Raw genomic sequence first — 13240 nt, forward strand, 5'->3', positions numbered from 1 at the left:
GACACCTTAAATGTTAGATTTGCAACAGTTGATTTAATTATTGTTATTATTATTATTATTATTATTATTATTATTATTATTATTATTATATTTATTGTAGGCTATTTAATGTATTTATTATTGTTTTCTCTTTAATAAAAGTGTAGAAAGGTGCGTATAAAGAGCACAGTGAGGTGCTGCATTTGTTAAATAAAGTCACACCGACGCGAACACACTTGCACACACTTCACAGGTTTCCTTTTCTACACACACTGAAGACTGCAGAAATTAGATCACACACATCAACACACACACACTAACACACACACACCAACACACACACACGACCTAGGCTAACCAATGCACTAATCGCCTGCCCCGGGCATAGGAGGAGCTTGGTGCTTAAGTAGGCTGCCAATCAGTCAGTCAGCTCCACATCCAGAAGCTCCTGCGGCCAGACGCACGCATCACTCCGCACTCGAGGTGCCAAACTGCGGCTGTGATACAACTCCGGGTCGGTGGAAGTGGAGAAGCTTGACAGTTTCTAAAGAGGGGGACTCTGGTGATTTAGACACCCCCTTCATCATCCTCTTCTTCTTCTGTCTTTGGATTCCTACTTTCTCTTTTTTTTTTTTTTCTCCTGCCTCCTCTTGCTGCTGTGTGGCTCAGACTTTGAGAGAGATTTACTGTACGCGCTCTCCGGACATGGCTTTCCCTCAGCTGGGGTACCCCCAGTTCCTCAGTGCCTCCCATGAAGTGTACGGGGGCGAGCGGCCGGCCTCTGCCCGGGAAGGAGGCACCGAGGGCGGCGTGAGCTCGTCGGCCACCGCCGCGGCTGTCGGCTCCATGCTGGGGATGTACGGGAGCCCATGGGCGGCTCACAACTACAGTGCCTTTCTGCCGTACAGCGGAGCCACAGACCTCGCCCTCATATCCCAGATGGTGAGAGTTGATACTTGTTCACTAAAGACTGAAGCAGCTCAGGTGTTAATGATAACACTCTCATTGATTTTTCTGTCGGGCTGAGTGTGCGCTTGTTTAATGCAAACTAATGCGCAATTATCCAACAGTGTGAAGATGCAGATCATTGTTTTTCTGGTGTATTTGTGGCTTTACAATGATTCAAAATAATATTTGTATTTAAGTTTTTATTTTTAAATGATTAATTGATGTGTGGATGAGCTCTGTATGGCAAATTATTACCCGCCATTACATATAACAGGCGACACATGCGTCATGTTTAAGGTTAAAATTAAACTTTGCACAGATGTGCGTGTGTGTGTGTGTGTGTGTGTGTGTGTGTGTATAAATTATAGAAATCTTCAGGAATAATCACAGACATTTTAGATATATAATCTAAAGAGTGGCATTTAGGGAAAAAAACATTATTAATGAATAAAACAGCGTTAATAATTAATAATGTAAGCAGGCCTAATTAATAGCCCACTGTGATGTAAAATAGTTTGAGGCCGTGTAGAAATTGATTTTATTTTCCTGATGTGTTCGTTAAATCGGAACAAAAATAGAAATATTTAAATATCTTAACATTTAAAAAGACAACCTTTAAATCAGCATGTTCGTTGCTGGCTATTTTCTGATTTGGGATGTGACTAAATCCTGTTTTCCTCATAAATCGCCCATTTGGTATCAAATTAACAGCCGAATTGAAAAGTTTGAAACTTTTGTTGCTGCACCAATAACAATCCAAATGTGGATTTTTCTCTGAACCTGAAGAGGAAATCATTCTCACTCAACAAGTTGCCACCTCTCTCTCTCTGTCTTCTCTCAGGGCTCGCAGTATGAGCTGAAGGACAGCCCGGGCTCCCACCCGGCCTCTCTACCTGTCCACGCCGCCCAAGGCTTCTACCCGTACGGCCAGTATCCGTACGGGGACCCGTCGAGGGCCAAGACGGCCACCCGGGAGACCACCAGCACCCTGAAGGCCTGGCTGCAAGAGCACCAGAAGAACCCCTACCCCACTAAAGGAGAGAAGATCATGCTCGCTATCATCACCCGGATGACACTCACACAGGTGGGTAGTGCGGCCCCAGCGGCTCCAGGCTCCACAGAGGGATTATAACTGATCATCTGATTGTTTTTCAGAACTTCTGTCAGACTTATCACTTCCTCTGAGATCAGTAGTTCATTAATCTACTTGTTACATTACTTAATATGATAATCCATCCCCCACTCGTGTGACTGATACTTAAATAAAGTCACACTTCACCCCGAGAGAGAAAAGCCTCCAGATATTTTTCATCTCAGAGCTCGTTTAATGATAACGAGGAGTTAGAATAATGAAGCTTTTTAATTTCCACTCAGCAGCCATCTATTGTCAAACGAACAATATTTTTATTCTGATTTCTAATGCGGAAAAATACGTGTGTCCTTCTCTAGGTGTCGACGTGGTTCGCGAACGCCCGCAGACGCCTGAAGAAGGAGAACAAGGTAACCTGGGGCCGCAGCGCCGAGGACCGGGACGGCCGCATCTTCAGCAGCGACAACGAGGACGAGCACGGCAAGAACGGCAGCGACGACGAAGACGAAGAGGAGGAAATTGATTTGGAAACTGTCGATATCGAGAGGCCCGAGGAGGAGCAGCAGCAGCAGCGAGCAGGAGAGCAGCAGCTCTCCGCGAAGGGAGAGGAAGGAGAGGCGGACGTGGCCGCCAGAGAGCAGGCCTCGGAGCCTCGAGGCTCGGACAGCAGCAGGACGCTTTCAGTGGAGGGCCTGAGAGGAGTGGAGGCGGCTATTTCTCAGAATAGATCGCCTGTTGTCAAACTTGCAGTGGATCATTCTCCCAGCAGACAGGAGTGCCAGAGACCGCAGCAGAGCAAACCCAAAATCTGGTCCCTGGCTGAGACCGCCACGGCCCCGGACAGCTCGCACAAACCTTCCCCCGCGGCCCATGCGCACCACCCGGCTTTGGCCTCCGCCGGCCACCCGGCCTTACTCCCGGGTCATGGGATATATACATGCCAGATTGGCAAGCTGCACAACTGGGCCAACGCGGCTTTTCTGAATGCCAACTCTATTTTGAACATGAGATCGCTCCTCGGAGGGGCGCCGGCCGGACACCTGCCTCTCCATGGCGCAGTGCCGGTTGCGCGTCATGACGCGCGGCCGATGGCCGCGGGCCCTGGAACTTCGGGCACGGAGGATGACAGTGATGTGGAGTCGTCGGGAAGCTTCAGTCCAAAAAGAGATGGTACGGACTACAAGGCTCTTAAATTAATTTGTTAACTGAGCAGGCCTCGGTGTGAGGCGCCTGTGACGCAAGAAAAGATCCAATAAATTCATTAACCTCAGGACAATAAGAGCAGAATTTATGCGTGAATTTTTTTAAAGATAATTAAAACCAACACATTTTTATTTATTTGGCTTTATTTCCCCCTTTTTTTTACAGACGAAGAGAGCGACCACAGGCCCGATTCCCTGAAGTCCCCGTTCCAGCTGATCACTGACAGGTAACCTCATGCATTCCAAATCAATTCGCCATTCTGACATTATCAACCTCAATTTCTCTCCACCCGTCTTCCCGCTAAATGAACCTTAAAGCAGAGGTAAACACTGCTACACCTGACTGGGCAGGAAGGCAGAACCTCAGCACATAAATCATGTGATTGAGTCTCCACTTTAACGCCTCGTCAGGCAGAGCTCTAATATATCCTGCGGGGGCCCCCAACTACGCTGAGTTATCGCCACCTGTGTCATTTAAATAATCTGCCGCCGTTTATTCACGCCCCCTCAGTGAATGCAGCTAATGTTTGTCAAAGGAAACGCTGATAGCAACATCAGGAATGTAGTGGAGGGTGAAAAGACATAAAACAATTTACCTATAGTGGCTTTTAATTTGCATAAATAGAGTTTCACATTGTTTGAGTTGATCTGGTAAATAAATTAAAGATTTGAATGAATGCAGACTTGATTTTAAATATATATATACTACAGACTTGATGATACAGTATGCTCACATATTTCCCCCCAGTGTTTGAGGACATTTATCTTACTTTTCCACCTATGTCACCTTTGACCTTCCTTTTCTTTTTCTTACAGACCTCACCATGGGACAGCACCACAGCGAGTTCTGACGACAAAATCATGAGAAGACAAAGCAAAAAAAAAAAAAAACAACAAACAAAAAAACCCACGAAAGAATGAAAAAAGAAAGGAATAATTTTATTTAACGGAGAACAGTTTAATGAAGGATATTTTTGGACGGGGCCACCCCGTCATAGTATTACTGTTTAGCTTCTACATGCAAAAGAGATGGTTGTTTTTGTCACAGATTTGCTCGTATCTCTCTTTCTATGTCCTCTGTTCTTTTTTCTCTTCGCCTCTTCTGTTGTGAATGGAAACCTTGAAAATTGTAAATACAGGATATGAATTTGTCTTTAAAGAATATATTTTTTGGGAACTAAATAAATGTCATTATAGTCATTTATTATTGGAGACTTTTTCCTTGCAGAGATGGTTCGTGCTTTGTCAGAAATGTGGCGCTCACAGAGGGGAAACAGGGGTGACGCCAGCACCCAACTTTTAATTTTAAAAGTGTCTATATTCCTATTTTTGGATGGATTTTTCTAATTTAATTCAGAGTGTATCGTTTATCTGACAGAACACTTTCAATAGAAATTCTGTTGTCCAGTGTGAAATCTCAGATTGGATTGGGTATTTTAAAAGAAAATCATATATTTATCCTGTCTGAATATACATATAATAGGCCTACACATACCAAATCTTGATTGCCACTTGTTTAATTATGATCACAGTGTCCCCACCTTTTAATTGACCCCTTTGCCACTGTGTCTTATTTGTCTCACACTCTCCATGCCAGCTAAATCACGCCGTGTCAGCCCTTTTTAGCAAAGAAAAGTCTCGCCCTTATTGAAATCTGCACTCTCACCAAAACTCCGAGACTTCTGCCAGCGCCTTGGAAGCCACTGCAAACGCTGCGGAAATTGAAATTGAAGATTTCCAGGACCTTATGAACCTGCGCCTGTGCTTTCAGCCCGGGCCTCCTTGCTTTAATGTTGGATTATACCCCCTCAGTGCCACCACTGCCGCCTCTGAAATATGGATCAGACGGCAGGAAAGGCCAGCAGCCAGTATGGGGGCGGCAGCTCAGGGGGAGGTGGATGGGAGGGGAGAGTGTGTGTGTGTGTGTCACTCTGAGCCATCCTTGACGTTCACAGGCCCAGAGACGGGGGAGAGAGAGAGGGGATGGTGGGGGGTCTCATGGCTGTTAATAGTGAGGGTTTGTCAGAGCTGTGCTCCTATATACGTGCTTGGATTAGCAGCGGGTCGTGCATGCATTATGAATTTGTGTCCTCTGGCCTCTCTAAAGGACTGGACAGCCTCAGGTTCATGTACAGACACAATTTAGATTTAACTTAAAGTTTCTGTGCAGACTTTGCTGGAGTGGTATATAAGGCAACTGTGTTAGGTTAACACTTCAATTCTGATTGTCAAACGCTGATAGTCGTGTGGCTCTGGCCTCTTAGTAAGATGTCTGTTGACTGAGGCGGTCAGGTACTGCTAGAGTCTATATAGATGTTTGGATAAGATCACTGAAATGGTAAGAGTAAAGTCAAACCCGGCCCAGGTTCGGTCGGGTTAGGCAGTCTGCAGTGGTGCAACAAATGCGTCAGTGTGTTGAATATCTACTTTCTGTCATTTAATAGCTTAATATCAACAGTTGGCAACTGAAATGAAGAGCCACTTTTCATTCACTTTACTATTATTTGCTTACACAGAGCAGTATAATGTCATTTTTTGACTGTGTACAGTGAAGTGCACAGATTTAAAGCAGGTATGATGCACACTGACACCATCAGAACAAACAGGTTCAGGGACCTGCAGATTAACTCAATGCTGCCACCTTACTCTCACAGAAAGTAAAGCAGAACTGTGCCTGATGGAGTGCAACTGTCACTGTGTCTATCGGGTACAGTCACGGGTATGTTACACAAAACTTTTCTGAAGTTCCGCCCAGTTGTTGGTAAATTTTAAGAAATGCATTGCTTCATACTTTGTCACTAGAGCTGACAAACACCAACCCAATAACGTTATGCGGCTAATTTTGCATGTAGTTACAGCCTAGTGAAAACTGTATCTTCAAATTTGGTGATTTTGAACTTTTTTCTCTTGCTTTATGTGATGAGAAAAATCTCCCACATCTTACAATAGAGTACATAAAGCATTTAAAAACCCTGTGGATTATCGGACAATAGCATTGTCAACGCGCTGAAAACAGGCCTGTTTTCTCATTCAATATTCAAAGTTAAAAAGTTAAGCTTAATTTATTTGTCATTTTACAACTCCAGGGTTGTAAAACAAAACTGAGTTTAGTTCTGTTATAATACATAACAGAATAAAAAAGAATGACAAACACTTTTTATTCAGTGGAGTGCTGAGGATGAATTGAGGAGTCTCACAGCATGAGGAATGGAGCTGTAGTCTGGTGGTGTGGCAGCGGATACCTCTCTATCTGTAACCAAATGACAACAGGGTGAACAGACCAGCTCAGTGCTGGTTGTCTTTTCGGTACGATGTACAATTTGGAGATACAGGTTTTTTACAGGACAGCAACAATTATGCTGCTAATGAATTTATGATTAATTCTACCCACACTATTGGACTCAAATCACCAAAGTATACTGCAGTGCCAAGTCGGGCCTGTGATGGCTTTATTATACACCCAGTTCAACATTAAGTAATGCAAATCTGCACTAGTCTGTATCTTCATGGTGGACCAAAAAATATACATTCACTATCACTACGGCCTTTAATGCACCATTCATAGCATGAGGGAAAAATATACTTATTAATACTTGAAAATATTCTCTTCTTCTTCCTCTAAACCTAAAAAAAATAGGCTCAACAGTAACAGGGCCGTAACATGTACTGAATCATCATTTTAAAAAAGCATCACCTCGGACCTGTAAAGCTGTAAATTGATCTACAAAGTGAACTTCAGAGGTTGCAGAATTGAAGTAATGCACGATGTATTACTGAAACATATTCCAGGGGGATATAATGGATGCATTTAAACAACCTTAAAGGAGACATATTATGTACATTTTTAGCCTCCTAATTTTATTTTGGGTTACTACTAGAGTAGGTTTACATGCTTTAATGCTCAAAAAACACATCAGTTTTCTCATACTGTCCAGTGCAGCAGCTCTGTCTTCCCCCCTGCGTCTGAAACTCTCTGTTTTAGCTCCTGTCTCTTTAAGGCCCCTCCTCCTGAAAACCCAGTCAGCTCTGATTGGTCCACTTACACAAGCCTGAGCCAGCACCGCTGACAACAACAGAGCAGCTGTGCTAAATTAATTCTTACATGCCGAACTAGCCAACAGGCATAAATTATGCGACTACGTGAATGGTGATGTAGTGTGATGTCACAAAGTCGCGAAATTAAAGGCGGGACTACTGACGAGGCGTTTAAGGAGCAGCGTTTTCTGTGGGAGAGAGGAGCTTCTGTAGGTGTGGACTTCGGTTGTTTTAACTTTCCAGGTCTTTTGCATGCACAATAACCTGTATAGCACACTGACGGAAAAGAAAAAAAAACGTGAAATCATAATAGGTCTCATTTAAAGGAATAGTTTTTGGGAAACACACTATTTTGCTTTTTTGCCGAGAGTTTGAGATTGCATACGACCCCATGGAAAATAAAACAACATGTCATTTTAACACAAGGCTAGTTGATTTCTAATGTTTTATGCTAAGGTATGCTAACTGTCTGCTTGCTGCAGCTTCATATTCAGCATACAGACATGAAACTGGTATCTCCTCATCTATTTCACAGCAAGAAAACCAAGTAGAGTGTGACATGAAATGCTACTTTAAACAAGACGTGTGTGTATGAGGTTTTGGGATGACTTCTGTGGTGTGTTCAGGCGCTGCAGATTTTCCTCCTGACTCACAAAGTACATTTCTTAATTCATAAATCCATCAGCCATCCATCCTTTCACATACAGTCGGAAAACAAGAGATAGAAAGAGCAAACTGGAGTCTAAAGAGAGCAAATGAGAGGGAGGGAGAGAGATGATGCAGTGAGAGCTGTCATTGATGTGAGAACAGCATGGAGGGAAGCCAGACACTTGAGGCCATTTTCACTTCCTCTGCCAACTCTGACAGACTGCCATCAGCACCGCTGAGGAGGATATCAGCCACTCTTTCTCATATACACACTTCACTTCTTCTACACTTCATCCCAGCCAGATCACGCTACTGTTCTTCCAAGTACCCAAACAATATGCTATTCTTTCAAAGTTGGATATCAGCGAGCTTAGCATGATGGGGCTGACAATGACATCAAATGGCCGTTTAATCACTTACACAGCGTGCCCAAAACATGTTTCTGTTATGAAAGGAGTGGAAAAAGTGAGCAGATCCAAAATATGATTAGTGCTTTTCTGGCGGGTGCTGCCGGAAACTTCTTCAGAGTTTCAAGTTTGTGCTTCATGTCGGTTGTTTGTCACCCAAGCTGCCCCGAAACTTTTCAAAAATAGAACCGGTGCACACTGTGAAGAGCCGTAAGTGAGGAAAACAACCACCCCTAATACTTCAGAATAACACTCTCTGTGTGTGGAGTTTTTAGGGTCGCATCAGCCCCTCAAACTCTCAGTGTGAACGGAGTCTTCATTGGTGCTTTGGTATTCTTATATAGGCCCTTTGGTGAGCTCTAATCCCTATTAAAGAGGTAGATTATGGAAGGGATTTGTCTTTGATTTGCCTGTCCCACTGCTCTATTCTGTCAGCACCTCGCTCTCTCTGTATATCCTTCCCTCGTTCTTTCTCTCTCTGCTGCTCTGTCAGTCTTGATGGGATGGTCGGGGGATTGAACAATGATAGCCTCCATGTGTCATCCCCCTCACACTCCCACCCTCAACCATCCTCCTGCGATTATGACCACATGTATGAGGGCCCCCGGTCGCCTGAATGGATTTGTTAAAGGCCCCCAGTGGATGAGAGAGGCCCGGGCCCCGTAGCCTGGCCCTCGTGTGCACATCTATCCCCTTTCGAGGCACTCCGCATGGGGGTGAGCTCCCTGCCAGCGGCTACCCCTCCTACTCCTCCGCGCTCCTCCGCCACACAGAGATAATCAGGCTTATGTAAAGACGACGTGCTCTTTTGACAGTCATCAGCTCATCAGTGATCCAATCAAGCCCAAATCCGCCATTGTTCGCCGCTGAAAGTGTCTCAAATCCGCTTGTGCAGGAGAGAGGGGCTGCGCTCTTTATCCTGCCAATCACTCCTGACATTCCTGCCCCTGTTGCCATGGCCTGGGGTCAGAGGTTGAGAAAACAGAGAGCATGAGCTGACTCGGGGAGAATGGCGGGGCGCTAAAGAAGGGACTCTCCGTGCAACGGCCCCATTGGTCAGCCAACGCAGGGGGTAAATGTAGACAAGTTAGGACTCTATAGCCCCGCTGAGAGGGCCAGCCGGACAGAAAGAGACATGGGGCAGGGGAGGAGAGAAGAGGGGGACGATGAGGCAGAGAAAGGGCCGAGGGGAGAGAAAGAGGGCAGGAGAGGTGTGTTCGGAGAAAGGAGGAAAAAGAGGGTTAGGGATGGACGGTGTTTGATCGTCAAACAGGCCTTACAGAGCTTGACCCCGAGGGGCTCGGAGAAGAAAAGGCCTGACACACAGATAGAAGAAATAATGAACATGCCAGTTCATATTTCTTGAATTTTTAATGGAAAATGTAAGTATCGGGCATTTTTCCCGCAGCAAAAACAATCAACTATAATTAGTTTTGCCAACAAAGCTGCAAACAAAACGTTTGATGCGTGCGTGTGTGTGCGCGCGCTGCTAGCTGCCGGGCTGTAATTTGAAATGGAAATGTACCTCCCAACGCAATGAAGCTAATGCATGTCATTGCAGGATAAGCGGGGCACTGGGTTAAATCTGTTGTAATGTCGTCAAAAGAATAATTTTCTGTACCCAATGTATACGTAAGTGAGCAAATGTTTAGCCTAGACGAGATATCATAGGGAATTTACGCCATTCACTGTTCCTCCATAGGGATTAGTGGAATTAAGCGTTTACACAAAAGCAAAGTATCAAAACTCATGGGTAATTCAACAAGCTCCACAATTCTGAGTTTACCGAGTGTTGCTTCTTAGCCGGCGTTTATTGTCGCGTTGCAGCTGCGAGTACCGTACAGACACATAGCAAACATTGTCAGTGGCTTTTAGAGGAGACAAATTTAATATACAGGGAAAATACACACAACAAACACTATGAAAGGGTGGGAGTGATAAGTCTCCTCTCTTGTTGTCTGCCCATTCATGGCAATAATCTGAGGGAAGAAGCAGATTAGGACGGAGGGAGGGTTCGCGGCTGAGTGTTCGCATCGCTGCCTCTTTTCAGCCATTTTGAAACAATGTTTATCCACTGGTTTGTTATAGTGTGGCAACTTAGCTTAGTGTACTGCTGTGAGAGTCCTGAGGGGGCTGAGGACTCGCTGCGTCTTTGTTCAGCATCCATTGAGACACGCTGGCATGGCAGAGCGGGGCGGAGAAGCAGCACAAAATTAATTCATATGTGATCTCGACGATTTCTCTAATTTGCGCCTCCGTTTGTGAAATGCCTGGGAAATGTTGCAGGGAGTCCGCTCGTCAAAGTCACACTGTACAGCCACTGTGTGCACGAGGGAGAAAATTAGCCCTTTGGTTTGACTTCTTTAATAATCACCTTTGTCTATCTCTGTCTCTATCAATATTTTTTCCTCTGTTATTGAGCCTGAAAAATGAAGGAAAAGCCCCCAAAATAATCTGTTTAATTTTAATCTTAATAATTAAGGATTTACTAACCCTAACAAGGCATTGTTCTTAGTTTAGATCGGTGGCTGCAAAAATCAATAATAAAATAATAATAAAACAGCAAAAACAAAGATTACTAAAGGTTTAACAATGACATGACATAACATGATAAACAGACATACGTTATTCAAACTCAATGAATGTGATTTAATGCTGTTATGAACAATAACAAAACTCATAAGGCTTTAATTAATGTTCTTAATCTGAAGTCCGAAAGCTGTGAACATGTTTGTTAACAGTGCTTAGGAGTGCATATAGATGTCTTGTAATCTAACAGTAAAGTTTATGATGTTGTTATTAACAGTACTTTAATTGTGAATAAGCATCTTATAAGAACTTATATGGGCCTTATTATTACCTGTTAACTAAGATCTTAATATAAAGTTCTCATTGAAGTGAAGCAGTTTAAGGTTATCTGACTGCACTGGCAGACTCTAGGCATCACTTAGGCGATCCAGCATGTTGAGACTGAAACATCTTAACAACTATAAAATGGATTGACATGAAAGTTGTGGTCCTCAGAAGATGGAGGCTTCTGACTTCTCCTCTCCCGATACCAGCAGGTCCAGTCTCACTCATCCAGTGAAATATCTTTACAAGATGGGTCGAGGCAAAAAAGTGTACAGACACTTATGGCTCCTGAACGATGTAGTCTATTTTCTTTGGCTGCTTTTTTCTTTAGCGTGGGGTTGACACTTGTGGTTTTGAGTGAAACGTCTCAACAACTATTAAATGGACATACAATGTTTCACACACGTTCATGTTCGTCTCAGGATAAATTGTAGCAACTGTGGTGATTCCTTAACTTTCCATCCAGATCCATCTTCAGGTCACATCTTTAACTTTCAGTGCGTTAACATGAATATTGTTAATATGTTAGCTTGCTGATGTTAGCATGGCTGGAAAACTCTATGGTAAACAAACCATACGATATAGACATTTCTACAAAATGGGTCATATCACGTTTACATTACATGTTCATGACCTGACTTTCAAATCTGAATGTGGAGAGGATGGTGCTGGAGTTGCCAAGCCAGTGACTGCAGTTTGAGACTACGTTTCAACATTTGTAAGTGTGGATATTTTTTTTTTATGGTTTGTGGCGACCTAAACATTTTAAGCTGAAATATGATCTTTTGGTTTTTTGTGCCTCAGCCTAACCAGAACATAAGCACAGCGTTGTCACACGATAAAATCGAAAATTGAACTTAATTAAAAATAAAGTTGCAACATAGATAAATGAAAAGTTACAACATATCCATTGTTAGCCGAAATGTACATTGCCGACATTCATTCTGGTGATTTGGTTGCAGAAAACCAAAAGAACTGTATGTTTCCAATACAAATCCATATGTTTATTTTTTTAGAACTTAGTGTTGGTATCATGAGAGAACAAAAAATAAAGCAGAATGCTGCACTAAAATCAATATATTAAAAAAATCTGTTTATTTCAAGAATTGTCTACCGTCAAACAGTAGACAATTCTTGAAATAACCTGATTCGTATTAGAAAGGTTGACATGATTGTTTTCAGAGAGTCACAAGATAAGATGAGGATTTTGTCAGCGTACAGTAGCCCAGAGAGCATAAACCCCTCTGCTGTCTTTCACTCTGTTGATAATGATAGATGACTCATGGGTCACATATCTTCACAGTGTAATTACACATGAGATGCGTGCACGTGCATGCACACACACTATCATCCTGCACACGCACACACACATACACGGTGGCAGAGTAATGTGAGTCCTCATTCATCTGCCCAAGTCGTTTAGGGTAATAGAGCTTAATGGAGTATATTAACCCTGTCCAGCTTGCGTTCCCCCTCAGATGTGTGTGTGTGTGTGTGTGAATGTGTGTGTGTTCATGCACGTGCACAGGGAAAGGGGAAACCTGCCAACTGTTTATCTGCAACGGACACACACAGACACACACTGGGGGAGCAGAGATCTGGTTTCCCACTGTCACAGATGCTTACCCGCCTCTCCATTAGTGATGTGATTGGAGTGGACACAGAAAACCAGCAGCCTCGTTCCCACAGGGGCAATCTGAGGAAATTATTGCCCCGCTCCTCTCCGGGGAATGTCAACGCTGCAGAGAGAGGCACTTAATCGACTGCTATCACATGCAACTCTCTGTCAACGCCATAGCACGGCATAGAGTTTTAGAGCGTTTGGTGTGGATTAATACTTTGTGATAGAGCGTGTGATGATAAGTGATCAGTCATGGCACACAGTCAGAGGCTCTGGAATCAGGAGATCAGACGCTGGGAAGTGACAACAGATGATCGCTGGAGGATGAAGATTGATATAATAGTCAAGATCTTTAGTTGGTTTTTATACCGTTTTCTGTGTGAGAAAAGGAAGGACTCATTTTTGTAATCTATAAGGGACGGTAGAATATTTAATCTTGGTTGTCCTGATGGAAAAG

The 13240-nt window shown here is 43.6% G+C and overlaps 1 protein-coding gene across 1 annotated transcript; it reads left to right on the forward strand.

Annotated features, from left to right (window-relative positions):
* The first annotated feature begins 439 nt into the window (after window positions 1-439).
* irx1b (iroquois homeobox 1b) lies at window positions 440-4419 on the forward strand. The gene is made up of 5 exons (XM_084379249.1): window positions 440-921; window positions 1769-2011; window positions 2377-3187; window positions 3386-3446; window positions 4036-4419. The coding sequence occupies exons 1-5, from the start codon at window positions 685-687 to the stop codon at window positions 4082-4084; spliced, it is 1401 nt and encodes a 466-aa protein (XP_084235375.1). The 5' UTR covers window positions 440-684; the 3' UTR covers window positions 4085-4419.
* The last annotated feature ends 8821 nt before the right edge of the window (window positions 4420-13240 follow it).

This window comes from Pagrus pagrus (genome assembly GCF_965226575.1).
Source record: "Pagrus pagrus genome assembly, chromosome: 17".
NCBI classification, from domain to species: domain Eukaryota; kingdom Metazoa; phylum Chordata; class Actinopteri; order Spariformes; family Sparidae; genus Pagrus; species Pagrus pagrus.

Bases quoted from the DNA above. Each gene is read 5' to 3' on its own strand.
- irx1b (XM_084379249.1), top strand. From the start codon at position 685: ATGGCTTTCCCTCAGCTGGGGTACCCCCAGTTCCTCAGTGCCTCCCAT. The intron at 2,012-2,376 runs GTGGGTAGTGCG...GTCCTTCTCTAG, and splicing joins CCCGGATGACACTCACACAG to GTGTCGACGTGGTTCGCGAA. The intron at 3,188-3,385 runs GTACGGACTACA...TTTTTTTTACAG, and splicing joins CTTCAGTCCAAAAAGAGATG to ACGAAGAGAGCGACCACAGG.